Source organism: Balearica regulorum, chromosome 2 (genome assembly GCF_011004875.1).
Source record: "Balearica regulorum gibbericeps isolate bBalReg1 chromosome 2, bBalReg1.pri, whole genome shotgun sequence".
NCBI classification, from domain to species: Eukaryota; Metazoa; Chordata; class Aves; order Gruiformes; family Gruidae; genus Balearica; species Balearica regulorum.
The window spans coordinates 148,959,001-148,975,402 of NC_046185.1; the positions used below are offsets into that span (position 1 = coordinate 148,959,001).

General features: G+C 41.6%; 1 protein-coding gene across 1 annotated transcript in view; it reads left to right on the forward strand.

Moving 5' to 3' along the window:
• KIAA1217 (KIAA1217 ortholog) overlaps positions 1-16,402 on the forward strand; it is a 191,378-nt gene that overhangs the window by 158,579 nt on the left and 16,397 nt on the right. The window contains 6 exon segments of the mRNA XM_075747045.1: positions 3,248-3,423; positions 10,168-10,298; positions 10,529-10,676; positions 12,343-12,844; positions 13,585-13,742; positions 13,744-13,766. Of these exon segments, the coding sequence (XP_075603160.1) occupies positions 3,248-3,423; positions 10,168-10,298; positions 10,529-10,676; positions 12,343-12,844; positions 13,585-13,742; positions 13,744-13,766 (1,138 nt within the window).

A 16,402-nucleotide genomic window follows, 5' to 3' on the forward strand; every position in this document is an offset into this window, starting at 1 on the left:
CTGAGCTGCAGGCACTCAGTCCCTGTTTGTGGCTGGGCACTGTAGTGTGTGGGGAGGTGGGTGGCCCAGAAGCCTCTCCCAGCAGGGCCTGGGAGGCTCCCTCTGGACAGGTCATGCTTGCCTCCTAATGAAAAGCAGGGCTGTGCACTGATTCCTGGTTTTCCAGTTGCCTGTCTCATAGATGATAATTGGTTCAAAGTGAACGAAAGTGGTTATCAGATTATTCTTGAAGTGGGTGGCAGGCTACTTGTGAGAGAACAATGATAGATAATGGCTGGAGCAGTAGCTGAAGAAGAGGGACAAGGTAGGTATCCAGGGAGACTGGTGAGACTGGGAGTGAGGACCAAGGGTAATTAATGTAGGAGAGATTGCTAGAATTCTAAAAAAAAAAAAAAAAGGTGTTGCAATTCTTTCTGTTCGATTGCTGCTTGCAGTTATAAGTCAAGTTAATTCCAATTAGCAAGAAATTGCCATTGGTGGTGACAAGAAAGCCTACATTACATTGCCTTATCTTTCGGCACTTGGCTTTGGAACTTTAACAAAGTTTCTTATCAAGTGTGAATATCTAAGATTGCTTATTTGCCTTGTTTTCAAACAAAATTAAAGTACAAAAAGTCCTGCTCTGTGGAACCACGATAATTCCGGCAGATTCATAAAACTTCTTCCACTTGAGTTAGTGGAGTAGCTGGCAGAGGTGATCTCAGGGACAAACGGGGTGTGCACTTAGCCAAGAAGTCTCAGATCTGATACTTGCTGGCAGAATAATGGTAAGAATCAAGTTCAGTTCCAGAACGTGGAGGTAAATGTGATGTAGCAGCTAGAGGCTGCCTCCTCTTTGTCACCCACAGCTCTTCCCCTCTGCTCCTACTCGCCCTCCCTCATGTTGTCCTTTGGCTGGTGACTCTACCCTGCTTAAACCCACAATTACTCCTCTCCCCTGGTTCCTTCTCTTCTCTCTCTGCACCCATCTGTACCTCTCCCTTCTCATCTTCTGTCCCTGTTCCCCAAGGAGGAACAAACCCAAGTGCTGCAGAACTAGCCAAGTGTTACATGAATTTTCACAGAAATGGCAAAAATATCACTTTGATACCAAGATGAGTCATTTCCCAGACTTAAAGAGCTCACTCCAAACACTGAGGTTTGAGAGTCCTCAACATACAAGATTTTTGAAATATTACTGAGTTATATTTTTATTCCCCGATCTTGTTACCAGCAATGGATGAACTTTTATGACTGAAACTTTCTAATACTGTTCAAGCACTGCATAAATGGAAGTGACAAGCACCTTAGCTGTAGGTGTCATTACAGTAAATATAGATCCTCTATGTACCCCCATAATAGAAAAAAAAGCATACCCGCCATTGCACAACCACACACACACACGCGCGCGCACACACTCAATTTTGGTATTCCTGGGAATCACTGTTACCAGCTGAGGAACGTAGAGGACTTAAATTCTGGACACCTGAGACTTAAGCTTGACTCCATTATTGACCTTCTCACTGACCTGGATCAGTTGTTTCACATTTCCCTAGTCACTTCCCTGTGTCAAATTTCCCCACTTTTTAAAGAGCTGTGAATAAACTGTATGACCGAAGTGTTACGTGCTCAGTCACTCATTTATTCATTCATTTATATTTTCCTTCTTGAAAATATGGCACAATGAGAGAGATGTGTGTCTCAGATAGCTGTGCTGGCCTCACTGTAAGAGGTTTTAATTTATCAAACCCAAACCTTAATCCCATAGTGGGGAAAAATACACATATGCACTGTATTCAAAAGAGTCCAGTCTGGTATAAAGCAGCTGACAATGTTTATAAATCTGTGCTGTTTCAAATGTTTTCCAGCTTCATTTTTTTCCTTAACAGCTAACACTTATCTTCAGCTGAGTTTTGAGCTAACACCTCCTGCTTGTCACAGCTCAGGCCACCCCGCGCACTTTCAGTGAAGTGTTACCCTCCCTCTCATCACAGTTGTGTCACTGGGGAAGGCAGAGTCAGGCACAAGGACTGAAGAGTTGGGAGGGGAAAGTTCAGTTTGTTCCTCTAATTCCCGTACTGATTGGAAAGAATGACCTGAGCAAAGCCTTTTTTTTTTTTTTTTCTCTGATTCCCATGAATTCTCTTGAATCAACTTAAAAAGAAGTCTTGTTGCCTTATATGGTCTTTTGTGATTCTTCCTATTAGGCAGTGGGTTTACTTCGTATGTTAAATGTGGTTTGGCTGTTAAGTCAGGATGTTTAGAACACAGTTGAAGGTCTGATTGTTAGTTTTAAAACTGGGACTTCGTCTCCCAAGTGACCCAGGTGTTTTTAAAAATCTCTTAGTATGAGATGGCTGCTAGGCTAACAGTCGTGTTCTTGGTGCCTGTATCGCAAAGCTGTGACTAGATGGAGCCCTGCTTATCACTTTGAATCTTGTGATTTGCATAAGAGACAGGTTTGGTTTGTGTGAGTGTGGAGTGCAGCTGCTCTAGGGCTACCCACAGAAGAGTACAGGCTAGTTTGCTTTCTTAGCTGTGTTTTACTCTGCAAACTTCGCATCAGTAAGAAAATTAGTGCTTTGGGTACTTAACATAAGGCTAAGATAAGAAAGAAGGTATGAATTTTACAGTTCTCAGAAAGTTACCATATTTTAAAGGGTTTTTTTTTCGGTGGGTGAAGGAGGTTTAATGTACTGCAGATGAGCTCTATGTCTGTCACCAAATTACACCGGATGGCACAATCCTTCCTCTGACACTTGAGTGACTGAAAAATCCCATTCTGAGAGCAGCAGTGCGTTCCAGTCTTGTCATTAATGTGTGGGATTATCCACAAGGCATGTATGGGCAGCGTGATGCATAAGCTTACGAGATATGTGCAAAGTGGAAGTCAAGCTTCCGGCATTCTCATGAGGCGTGATTAATTCTTGGTTCATGCTGGACTGAGCAGAATAAAGGGGCCACAATGCTTGCAGACATTATGCCCTGAAGGTGGGCTACTGATCCCAACATCTTTTGTTCCATCAGCTTGCAAATGGAAGTTAGATATATACATTTGAAGTTAATCAGATTTAGGTTTTTCTCACACCCAATACCTCCTCACAGAATGTCTACAGGTAAAGTTAAAGAGGGAAAGAAGGAGGTAAAAACTGTCTCTCACTGTAGGGCTGTGTTTATCCCAACCTATTTCTGAGTTCTGCAATGTATTCTGTTGCCAGGGTTGTCAGTCAAGCAGGAAAAATTGAAGTTGATTTCTTTTGTGCAACAGCTGCAGAACCAAGAGATGCTGAGGGCAATGGTGAAGAAAGCAGAGCTGGAAATCAATGGCAAAATGATTGAAACAGTGAAGAGGCTTGAAGATCCTGTGCAGCGACAGCGCAACCTGGTGGAACAAGAAAGGCAGAAATACCTCAACGAGGAAGAAAAGATTGTAAAGAAGTTATGGTGGGTTGAGAAACCTCTTAGAATTTGTTGCTTTTGCCTGTCATCTTCTTTCATAAAGTAATAGCTTTCACTGTCTTCAGTGAAACTGCACCTGTGTATGCTGTTTTAGCTGTGTTTCCTTGCACTCATATTGGCTGTAAAACTGTCTATGTTGTACCACTGGTCCTGACTGCGAGTCCTTCTTAGCACAGCCCACTGGTAAGTCCCACCAATTCAAAGAGTTTCAACCTCTTCAGAAGCCCTCTGTAAAGGAACAGATGACTATAAGGAACGTGACCACCTCCTTCTGAAAGCCTTCCCCTGTCCTAGTTCTCACCTTCAGCTTTATGTATTATATTTTAGGGAAGGAGGAAGGAATTTCCTCAAGAACAAATGGATGCAAAAGAAGGTAATGCATTTGGCTTTAAGTATGAAAATCAGGTTTCAACAGTAAGTGCTTTGGCTATTGCACAGGAGATGTGCAGGAAACTCATAAACAGAAGATTGAAGTTTAATTGTAATCAGCAATGCCAGTCTCCGTCTAAAATTTACTCACTGGGATTTCCTTACATTAAACTGCCGTTAAAAAATGCTTTTCTTATTTTGTTGTTGTTATGTAAAGGCTCTTTGTAAAACTTTTTTTTCCCAAAACTTTGGCCTGTCAAGACTGGTGGGACCCAGTTGTTTATTTTAGTCCATGTTCAGAGTCAGCAGGAGGCAAGATGAAGCTGAAAGCAATAAACAATTTAACTAGTTTTAACACTCACATTTGGAGGATGCCATATAACTAATTATTCCCCATTACTGCATTTAGTTCACATCTGAAGAATTGCTCCATAATAGAGCAAAACTTTATAGTCAGTTTGTCATTAAAAATGATGATTGAAGAGCCATAGGAGTACAGTTATTGACAGCGAAGGAGAGCAAATCTTTCCTGTTGATCAACGTGATGAATAAGATTTGTAACAGAAATGGTGCATCTGCAAAGACAAAGTAGAATGTTACTAAGGGAGTGTATGTTTTCTGTGAAGAGAAGTTGAATGCGTAGTAATAGTCCATGTTGGTGTATATAATCCTCTCAGCTGGTCTGTAGCCTTAAAGAACATTGTGGTGCAGTCTTAGTATCTTCTGTTCATCACTTTATTCCTGTGTACCTCATTGACTACTTTCTAGATTGTTTTTCCTCTGTGGAAAGAACAATTTGTGTGATGGCTGTTGATGGCATTGCCTCATAAAATGGATACTGAGTGAGGTCAAGTGCAAATGGCATTAGTTGTTACAGCTGTTCGTTTAGGGTACGACTTTGACTGCAATATGGTTCTGTTTTATCAGTGTTTGGAATTTTTTTCTGTTCAGAGTTTCTGCTGCTTCTGTGTTACTTCATTTGTTAATGTTACAGGAAAGTAAGATAATAAAGTTAGATAATTCATATGCTATAGATGTTAATTCAACCCTTTTAGAGACATGTTAGAAACAAACGTTAAATCACAAACAATCATTTTTCATCAGCTGTGTCCAATGAGATTTCTTTGTCATGTATTTGCACGTTTGCAGGATCAGAGCCCGAAAGAAAAAAACATCTGACAACAATGCTTGAAGTTCAACAGCTGATGGCTGTTAAAAATGAAGAGCATACATCACAAAATTACACATCAAATGTCACTGGCAGTATTCAGAAAAAGGTTAACATTCAATATAGGCACTTTCAATTAAGCTGATCCCAGTGCAGATGTATAAACAAATGCAAAGCAACAGGGCAAATAATTACCATTTCTTAGTCTTTCAACTGTTGCCCTCTTTCCTAAATCATAAGACTAAATCAGTAGACTGGCTTCATGCAAGACAGGGAGCTTAAGGATTTCTGCAATACATACAAAAGTGTATTTACTACTCTGAAGCGGTAAATCTCAGCTTAAAAAACTCTTCTTTCTGCAATTCTGAAGATTGTCACTGGGAAATAAAGAAACAAAAATATTGGCGGTTTCATGTTGTAAACAGCAGAAGTGTTGGTATACGTTTCAGAGCAAGTTTTCTGTTGAGCAGCTTATTCATCATGGTGCCTACAGAAGTGTGCCCGTGTGAGTCACAGCTGTAGTAGGATTACAATTCAGAGGTATTTACTGAAAACTAAGAAACGCTCTTAAACGTAGTGTTTATTCACACTTGTAACAGTGAAATACATACTCAGAATTAACTGGGTAGGTTTTCTTCTATCTGGTCTTTTGATTCAACGTTAGAGATGCCCATATATAATACTTTTGGGGTTGTAGATGCTGGCCTTAAAATTTACCAGACCAATGACAAATTATGATGATATGACACATTGACTAATGAAGTATTTATGTTGTATGGAACATGTTACAGGTATGACTATTATATGTTGTAGATTATTGTAAGCATTTTAATAGAAAAGGTTTTATAAGCACAGTATTTAAATTGTAACCACATCCAAGATATCTAATTGGATATGATCCATAGTAAGTTACAATTTATATTTTGTTAGGAAAAGTATCAGACTTTTTAATAAGAATAACCGTGCTCAGTAAAAACAAAACTCTTAGCAGTCTTGGCGAGCCACTACTAGCAGATACTTGGGAAAGGATATAAGAACATGGCAAAATGCTCAGAGCACATCTCCTTGCATTAATGACTTGTAGCTCAGGGATTTTCCAGGTCAGAGATGGTATCTTCATATACAAAAGCACTGCATGGATTGTTTACTTTTCATGAACTTAGGCATTTTTAAAAATTTGCATAAACTAGTTTGTGTACAGCCTCTGGGCACAATGAATTCTATACAGTAATTCTTTTTTTGGGTAGAAAGAACCTATTTTTGTTTGATTTTGAATCTTTCATCTGTCAATCAATCCCCAAACTCTTAAATTATGCACAGCAGAATATTCACCCTCTCCATGCTAGTTGTGATGTTATAGATGCTCCCCTGCTCTGTTTTCTGATTATGCCTTTTCCAGCCTGAAAAGTCCTACTCTTCTTGTAGAGGCCATTCTATACATTTTGTCATCCTGTTGCCTTTCTGTATGCCCTTTCTAACTCTAGGGAATGGGGAGAGAGGAGAGCCCTGCAACAGCTATATCAGATGTAGGCACGCCATGACTTCATGCAGTGGTGTAGTGATGGTCCCCCGTCCTCATGTTCCGCATGAGCTTTCCATTACAAATCCAACATCTCACAAGGGATAATTATCAGTTCAACGTTCATTATTGTGTATAAAAACTTGGGGGTTTGGGAGGCTGCTGGGTTTAGTGGAGTTGGTTTTGTTTTTATTTTTCCTCTTCTCATGAGCATTACTTTACATTTATTAGGAGTTAATTTAATCTTTGGGTTTTTTCCTGGCGAGTTAGTATCAGACGGTCCATCTGCAGCTCTCTGCATTCACCTTTCATTTTCATTCCTCCAAATAATTTAATATCCCTTTGAGATTTTTTTACTATACTATTCATCCTCTTTTCTAAATAATTTATATGTTGAAAAGCACCAGCTCTAGCACCGATCCCTGTGGAACACACCAGCAAACTACATTCATTGAGTAAGCTGTTCATTGATCCCTTTCCTATACTTCCAGTACTTTATCCGTGAGAGTATTTCCTCTCTTGTCCCATGGCAGCTTTGCTTTCTTGAAAGCTTTTGCTCAAATACCTTGCTGAAAGCGTTTTGGGCTATAGCTTGTCCCCATGCTTTTGTTGTTTCCTTGTGTATTTGTGAAACTTACCTTCTCTTTGCACAAATCACATTAACTCCTCCCTAACACATATTTATCCATTGGTCCACTAATTCTTTATTTGGCATCTATCAATTACACCAGTCTGTGTGTCAGTCTCACCAGAGTACGATTCCCTGGATAGCCCCATCCCCTTTAAAAAATTTATTTGTATCATCTATGACACCTTCTACTACTCCGGCGTCAAAGCAATTTTAATCAAGAAGTTAGATGCTTAGAATTAATAGTTAGACTGTTTCACCCTCAAGTTGCTATTGAACTCCAGGGCAAATACCATCTGGCCTGGGTGATTTGTTACTATTAATTTTGTCAGTTCATTTTGTAACCTGTTCTACTGATGCTGCAATCTGAGACACATCCTCTGATGGTTTTTTGCCTAAAGAAAGATCTCAGCATAAGAGTATGCCTCGGCTCCCCTGTGTAAAACATAGATGCAGAAAAATCGTTTATCTTGTATTAGCCTTCTGAAACTGCATTAATGTGAGTGCCTTGTTAATTGGGTTTGCTCAGTCCGATCTATAAAGCCAAGTTGTTTCCCCAGTTACAGAAACGAAATGCTGGAGACTGCTGGATCTGTTTCAAACTTTGGCTCCCGAGGGCTGAAGTTTCTTTTCCATTTTAGTTAGCAATATGAGGCAGTGTAAGATGGTATCCCCTGAGTAATTTCAGGATCAGTTGTCTTGTTTGATAGTATCACTGTATGGAATCAAAGAAGGGGTTTATGATGACCTGTTTCTGCTCAGAGAACAAGGGGGGGCGGGGGGGGGGGGGAAGGCATTGTCTGCTACCTGGAAGTCTTTCCTTTATCCCTACATTTCCAACGGTCATAAACATACCAAAACATCATAACATTGTTCTGTGTTTGTTCCGTGTTTGTTCCTTTCTCTTCTTTCCACCCATGAGCAAATTAAAGCTTCTGCTCTTTTTTTTTTTTTTTTTTTTTTTTTTTTTTTTTTTTTTTTTTTTTTGCCTGGTGGGTGCCGGTATCTGAGAAGCTGCTTTTTCCAGTGCTGATCTACAAAAGGGAGATGGGCGGGAGGGGGAAGGCGGTACCCTGTGATTCCCAAAGGAGCAGTGCCTAGCCTGAGTGCCAGTGTCAGGGCATTAAGAGCAGGGGGGATGCCTGATTGTAGAGCACCGTTCTGGAGGGCAGGAGCCTTTGCGTTGTAGCGAGTGACAGAAAGCTGAATTCTTTTTCCAGCTCCTTCCTAGACTGTATCTGTGCCCTTTATTGCAAAGGCAGACAGACACAGAGACCGCAGATACCTGCATTATTGCAGCCTCTTCCACTGGAAAAATACCCCGAGAAACGTTCCCTTGCTGCCATCGTGTGGTCGCTTGGATTGTTTCCTGCAAGTACGCTTCTGCTAGTGGAAATCGTGACTCCCCCAGTCTTTCTCAAGGCAGAGTCTTTGAGAGAAGTGGTCTTAAAATGGGAACAGGATTATTTACCTCCTCTTGTTACGATCTGGTCAGAAGCAACTTATGATTCTTAATTCAAAACTGGTTTATAGTTTCTAAAGTCCCTAGTCTTTGGATTGAAATAAACTCTTTGCTGTGTGCACGTGATGTTCAGATCCTGATACTATTTCTGTTTCTCTGTTCATCAGAAGTATTATTGTATTGCCATTTATTGTTCTGTGTGACTCTGCTTCCACTTTAAATTGACCTAAATGTGGAATAGTGCTGCAAGGAATTTTCCCTTTTTTACCCCGTTACTAGCCACCTACTCTTCTCTTTTCCTCCTCATGTCACCTATCCACGGAGATGGATCTAGGAAGTGACCTGGCTGAAAATAAGTAATTTTCTGCTGGATTTGTGCAGCAATGCTGGCACAAGGGAAATGCGTGGAAATGCAAGGCCTGTGGCTGGTGCAGAAGGCAGTCTTACCCTACCCCTCTGCAGGCAATCAGCCACATCTTGGTTCTCTTACAGCAGTAGCAAAACTGCTACTTGAGTGGATGTGAGAAACGAGGCCCAAAGTTAGGCTAAAATGAGTAGCTGAGTGGTCAGTTCAGAATTTGCTTTGCATTGGTTTCTACCATGTAATTAAACGGCTTCTCAGGATATTCCAGTCAGTAGATTTGGTATCTTAATAGAGGCGGATTTCTCTTAGAATAAATATTTAAGAGATGATCTTTTTAAGGTATTCACATGGGTGTTTGTGCAGTTGCATATAATGCATTTCAGGGGTTTTTTGGAGAAATTTTTAAGCTTCTGTGCGGAAACTCCAGCTAAAGCAATGTGGTCTCAACCTTAAATGGAAAAAACCCCTGGCTCTCCCAAAACAAAAATAAAGTTATGTGTCTGCAGGATTGTGAAAATTTATGTGAAGTATGGAAGCACTGGAAAAAATATTGGGAAAGGTGATGAGGAAGCACCAGATGGAGCTGGAGGAAGCCTGGGGCAGCACTTGTTGGAAGAAAACATCTGAAGTGATTCATTCTCAAATCCAAATGCTGAGCGAGAGCTGCACACAATGCACACTTGCTATTTCAGTCTGGCTATTTGCGGAAACAGGACCCTGTATCCTGTCTAGCAGGACCCAGCAGATAAACAGGGTTGCATCAAGGGGCCATTAGTGCCAGTTTTTGGGTTGTTACTTCACTGTTGGGCATTCCTTTGCATGTCATCAGCAATGAGAAAATGCAAGGTGCAAACCAGTACTGGATGTAGTGGTACAGTACAGGATGTGCACCCCAGAGGGCTGGCTGGCTGTTAGATGTGTTTCACCACCCCTCCTGCCCCTTGTAGCGCAGCTGCCCTGAGGTCAGTGCTCTTCACATCTGCAGCCTGTCAGCAAAATCCATGACTTGGGCTAGTTACAAGCCTGTTCCTATGCTGTGAGCGTGAGTGTCCAGCATCCTCCCCTCAAACACCCTGCTGTTTTTTCAGTCTGTGGTGTCAGATTTAAAGATGCGACAGTTGAGGTTTCTTGTTTAGTTTAGTCCATTCATTTACACATATTTGATTGTAATGTGAAAGTCTTGCTTACATTTTATGTCTGGTTTTTTTTGTTTTGCCAGTGAGCTGGAGGCATTTGTTGAAGACCTGAAGAGGGACTCCACTGCTTCGAGCAAGACAGTTACACTGAAAGATGTTGAAGACGGAGCCTTTCTTTTGCGTCAAGTGGGAGAAGCTGTTGCCACCCTGAAAGGTATGTGCTTTCCCTTTTTACTTCTGGTTCTTTTTTTAACCACAGTTTTGCCTTTGATCTGGGGGCATTAACTTTCACTTCCAAAAAGATTTAAAGTTTGAATTAAGGAGCTTGTTGCATGGCCCCTGGAAAAAGGTAGACACTCAACTATTTAACATTTACCCCATCATCTGTTTCTCCCCAGGGCTTTTATCATTTCCTCTTGAGCTTCACAGTTGTTGTCTTTACAGGAGAGTTCCCAACATTGCAGAATAAAATGCGTGCGATCCTCCGGATTGAGGTAGAAGCTGTGAGGTTCCTAAAGGAAGAACCACACAAGCTAGACAGCTTGCTGAAACGTGTGCGCAGCATGACCGATATCCTTACCATGCTCAGGAGGTGATTTTTTTTTTTTTTCTTCAAAACTAAAGAATTTCCTTAAGCAGGGCTGGAACAGCTTTCAGGTTTGGATTCTCTCCCTCTCCTCAGGCAATTTTGAGAAATGCAACTTGCTTGCAGTATTTTATAGATTCTTCCTGGAGCCCTGAAAATCAAATTAGCCTTTCCTGTGCTCTGTGCAGTGGTTTTGTTCTGACCAACAGCCCCAGTCATCAAGATCTTAAGATTGAAACTAGCTCCCTCTGAACTCAACACTTCTAGATTTGGGAAGTACCAGGATGAGAATGTTTACAGAGTGACATCAGTCCCATATCTGAGCTAATTAACTCTGGGCATTTACAGCAATCTAAGCTAACAGAAATATTCTCTGACACTGAAACGTGCATTCCCAAAAATGTAACAGTAAGAAATAAAACAGGAAAAGATACTAAGTGGATAAAGATAGCCCAAACCTTCTGAAAGAAAGAAATATTTTTCTATATACTTGTGAATTCATGCAAATTCTTTATTCTGTTCTTTGAAAGGAAGATGCATTAGAGAAAGTTGAAATATTAGATAAAATTTGTGTCCACTAAGTGCCAGTGTTTAGCTATGTTTGTCAGAATATATCAGCAGCAAATGACTGCTGATTTATATGAGGCAACAGGCCCTGGATTTAATTCCTACTCAAAACCAGTGAATTGGGCCAAACTGTCAGTGGTGGTGGTCTCAACTTTACTTCAATTACAAGAAAGTGTAACTGATAAGCCTATTGTTGCTACCAGTATTCTAAGGAATGTAGGGTTGTCATTGTTTCCATATATCCTGGAGCACATGTGAAATGGATTTGCCAGTACTGGCAGATGGATAAAATGGTTTACGTAACACGTCTTCTAAGAGCTGTCACTTATTTTTCCATGTAGATAAACGTCTATATCCTTTCATATTAGTTTCCTTTTCTTAAAAATGACTACAGTTATTTCCTGTCTCGCCCCATTTGGAAGAAAAAACAATAAGCTATGCATGCCAAAGTTTTACCAAAAGCAATTTTTTGCAGCGAAATTACGTATTAAGCCTCATAAAGTCTGTTTCAGTAATGGAAAAAGTGATGGCATTTGACGGCTAGCTACACTCCGAAGCTCAGCCATTTCACAGCTAGCTGCCAGAAATAGTTGACTCTCTACATCCTCCGTTCATTCTACCCCAAACTCTTGACAGACAAGACCTTCATGAAGTATCACCTGAAGGCTTTGGTTTGGCAGTTTGCCAAACTGCTACCTCACAGTCTATGTAACTGCCACTTTTTGTGCTAATAGTCCACGAATATTTTGTTTAGTCAGATACAGTGTATAAAATTTAAATCAACTGATTCCCATTCTCCCTCTAAAATCAACCCACTGTAACTCATGGTTTGGTCAAAAAGTGCCAGTACCTCCATGAACATTTGTAAGCATTTTAAAAAGGCAAAATCCTCCTAATTAGAGTGGCCTCTTTAAAACTTGAGTCTCTGAGTCTGAGATAAACCTATAAAATCACACAACTGAGAGCATCAGGAAGAAAAACCACCATGTTGATGATTTTTGATATAGGTGCTTTCCCCTTGCAAAAGTTTATTGTTAAATATTGCTCATGACTTGCCTGTATGCTAACCACGTGTGATGCTGTTGTGTTCAATTTGGCTGGACAGACATGTTACAGAAGGACTGCTGAGGGGTGTGGATCCATCCCAACCTGTGCAATACTCTCCTATGGAAAAGGCCACTGCAGCTGATGCTCTGAAAAACCAGGAGGAGCTCAAGCACGCCCAGGGACATGCACAGCAAAACCTCACAGCAATCACATCAGAGTCCCAGGTGTCATCAGTCAAGTCAGAAGTCGTCCCCTTCTCAACAATGACGGTCCATCATGTGCAGAGCTCACCTGTTGTCATCCATCAGTCTCAGCACTCATCAGCCCTGGTCAACCATGCTCAGGGTTCACCCACTGCAGCCACCCACAGCGAAGGTGTGCCGGCAGGTGGCCACCTCTCAGCCACCCCACCAGTGCCCCCGCAAGAGCCCGCAACAGGATCCCAGCCCGCACAAACCACACCGGCACCACAGGTCTCTGTCAATGGCACCACCATGCAAAGTCTTTTCATTGAGGAAATTCACAGTGCAAGTACCAGAAACCGAGCTGTATCAATTGAGGTACGGTGTATTCTACTCAACCAGTTGTCCTCTCATTGGGTCTGAGCTCCCAGGCTCGCTCTTGAGACTGAAGGTGAAATTTCCAAATGTATTCTGGGGATTTGTATGCTTAACCTCTAACTACACCGTGCACTTCTGAAGACACCCTCTGATTTTAAATGCAACAGGATAATACCATGTAACCAAAATGAGTAACTGTGGTTTTTAAATAACCTTTATTAAAAAAAAAAATCTTTTTAAGAATACCTTATTTTTGAACAATAGCATATGAATCTCTGGCAACACTTGCATCAGTGGATTTCATTCACTCTTTAAATCTCCATGTCCCTCATTATGGAGAGGTAATAGTGAAAGAGTGTGAAGCTCCAGCGGTTTCACACAGAGATATTGAGAAAATCCAAAAGTGAACTCTCGTGTCTTATTACAGACATGCCCTTTAATCACCAGTGCATAAGGCAGTGACCCAGATTTAAATTTTGCCTTTGTTCCTTTAGTGAGCAGTGGGCACTGTCAGCCTGTCGTGTGTCTGCCATATCTGGCACAATGGAAGTCAGAACCAGTGTACAATTAGTGTTAATATATTTCCTCTAGTTGCTGACTAGAACTGAAAGAGTCTATCCTTATTGACCTATAATGTTTACACATGGATTTTTTTTTTAAGTGATCACAACAGAAATCAGAGAAATAAATGGATGCTTTACTTTTTTTTTTTTTTTTTTTTTTTTTTTTTTTTGGTCTAGAAAGCTGAAAAGAAATGGGAAGAGAAAAGACAAAACCTTGATCACTATAATGGAAAGGAATTTGAAAAGCTCTTGGAAGAGGCCCAGGCCAATATCATGAAGTCAATTCCTAACCTGGAGATGCCTCCCCAGCCAGCAGCCCTGTCTAAAGGGGATGCAGATGGAAAAGCTAGAAGTCTCAGGTAAGGTTTTGCTTGAGTAAATGGTGCTAAAGAATTGCCTATCTGGAAAAGAGAGGTTATTTCTCCTACTTTCTAGAATGGTTTCAGTTTACAGATATCTGTATTCTTGATCATACCTGTGAGTATGTCCCTGAGAGGTAACGCAGGTCCTGTGGACAGGATGCAGTGATTTTGCACGTGCCAGTGTTGGTAACCAGCTGAACATGAATTTCCTCATATTGCAACTGAGAGAGTTTGTCCTCTGGAGATAAAGACTCCTCATGAGCAAGAGAGTAAAAGTACACCTTGCTTTTGACAGAGATGGATGAGAGTATCTGTATACTATACTATATCTAGTATACTGCGTTCAGTTTTGCACTTAAAAGTTTAGCGTTACAGAGGGCTCTGGAAAGAACCACAGAGTTTGAGCACAAATGATCTTACCATCAGAAACCTAAAAAGCTCTTTCTGCAGACTCATTTTTTATCAAAGGAAGATCAAGACATGTCTGAGGTTTCTGAGGGTAAGGAGGCCTTATAACTTTGCAGAACATGTTCTGACAAGTTCCAGAAATTGGAAGCTGAAGCTAGAAAAAGCCACATTAAAAATTACGTGTCAAATTTTAACATTCAGAGTAACTAATCACTGAAGTTTAATTATGAACATATGGGATTCTCTGCCACTTCAAATCTTTAAGTAATACTAAGTTTCTTTCTGAAAGGCTGCTCAGGCACAAGCTCTGTGCATGATGCAAGACCTGCTTAAAGAAATCCTTGATCCTATGTTAAGTGCAAAGTCAGACTATTTGATCTTAATGATCCTTGCTAACTGTAAATACGACCAGTGTTTTGGATGAGTCCCTCAGAGGTCTGAAAATGACCTGTGATGCTACATAACTGTCTTGTCTTGGGGAAGTGAATAGGTATGTAGGAATGAATGAGAGTGACTTTCACAGTAAGCATTCTGGCTGTCCACAGCTATGGTACAGATATACCGACTTTCAAGTTGAACGTGAGTCAGACTGTGACCCTGTAGCAAAAAAAAGGCAAACATAACGCGATGAACAGGAATGTCTACAAGACACATGAATCTGCTCAGCAGTGGTGAGCAGAGAAATTCCCAAACTCAATGTTTTGGACTTCAAGGAAGACTGAACAAATAGGAGGGAGTCAAGGGGACAGCGATCATAATGACCAGAGCTCTAAAAAAACATGATCTCTGCAGAACAAAATGAAAGAATTTGTTTTGTTTAGCATGAGGAAGCAAAGGCTGATGAGGGACAAAGCAATCTCTAAATACATAAAAATCTGCTTAAAAAAAGAAAATACTGACTTGCTTTGTGTAGCTAGAACAGCAGTAGAATTTGGCAATTGCAACCAGGAAGTTCCAGGTTAGGTATTAGGGAAAAACATCACAGTGATAAGTAAAGTGAAGCACTGAAGAAGACTGTATGAGGCAATGGGGAGGATGTGAGATCCCCATCACTGGAGAGAATGGCTTAGACTAGCCCTGATCAAGAATTATATAGGTAGAACTACTTTGTGGTAGCAGGATGATGGGGTGTCCTTCCAGTCCTGTTTCTTTCACAATTTAACATACAAATCCATGTCACAAGTGGTGTTCCCCAGCACTCAATATTGGGGCTAGAATAGAATCATAGAATCATAGGATGGTGTGGGTTGGAAGTGACCTTAAAGATCATCCAGTTCCAACCCCCCTGCCATGGGCAGGGACACCCTCCACTAGATCAGGTTGCCCAAAGCCCCATCCAACCTGGTCTTAAACACTTCCAGGGACGGGGCATCCACAACCTCTCTGGACAACCTGTTCCAGTGCCTCACCACTCTTAACAGTAAAGAATTTCTTTCTAACATCTAATCTAAATCGACCCTCCTTCAGCTTAAACCCATTACCCCTTGTCCTGTCACTACACTCCCTCATAAACAGTCCCTCACCATCTTTCCTGTAGGCCCCTTCAGATACTGGAAAGCCACAATTAGATCTCCCCAGAGCTGCCTTTTCTCCAGGCTGAACAACCCCAGCTCTCTCAGCCTGTCCTCATAGGAGAGGTGCTCCAGCCCTCTGATCATCTTCATGGCCCTCCTCTGGGCTTGCTCCAACAGCTCTATGTCTTTCTTGTTCTGGGGCCCCCAGAGCTGGACGCAGTACTCCAGGTGGGGTCTCACGAGAGCGGAGTAGAGAGGCAGCCTCCCTCGACCTGCTGGTCATGCTTCTTTTGATGAAGCCCAGGACACGGTTGGCTTTCTGGGCTGCAAGCACACATTGCTGGGTCATGTTGAACTTCTCGTCCACCAACACCCCCAAGTGCTTCTCCTCAGGGCTGCTCTCAATCCATTCCCTGCCCAGCCTGTAGTTGTGCTTGGGATTGCGCCAACCCATGTGCAGGACCTTGCACTTGGCCTTGTTGAACTTCATGTGGTTCGCACAGGCCCACCTCTCAATATCTTTATCAATGATCTGGACAAGGGGACTGAGTGCACCCTCAGTAAGTTTCCAGATGACACCAAGGTGGGTGGGAGTGTTGATCTGCTTGAGGGTAGGAAGGCTCTGCAGAAGGATCTGGACAGGCTGGATCAATGGGCCAAGGCCAACTGTATGAGGTTCAACAAGGCTCAGTGCCAGGTCCTGCACTTGGG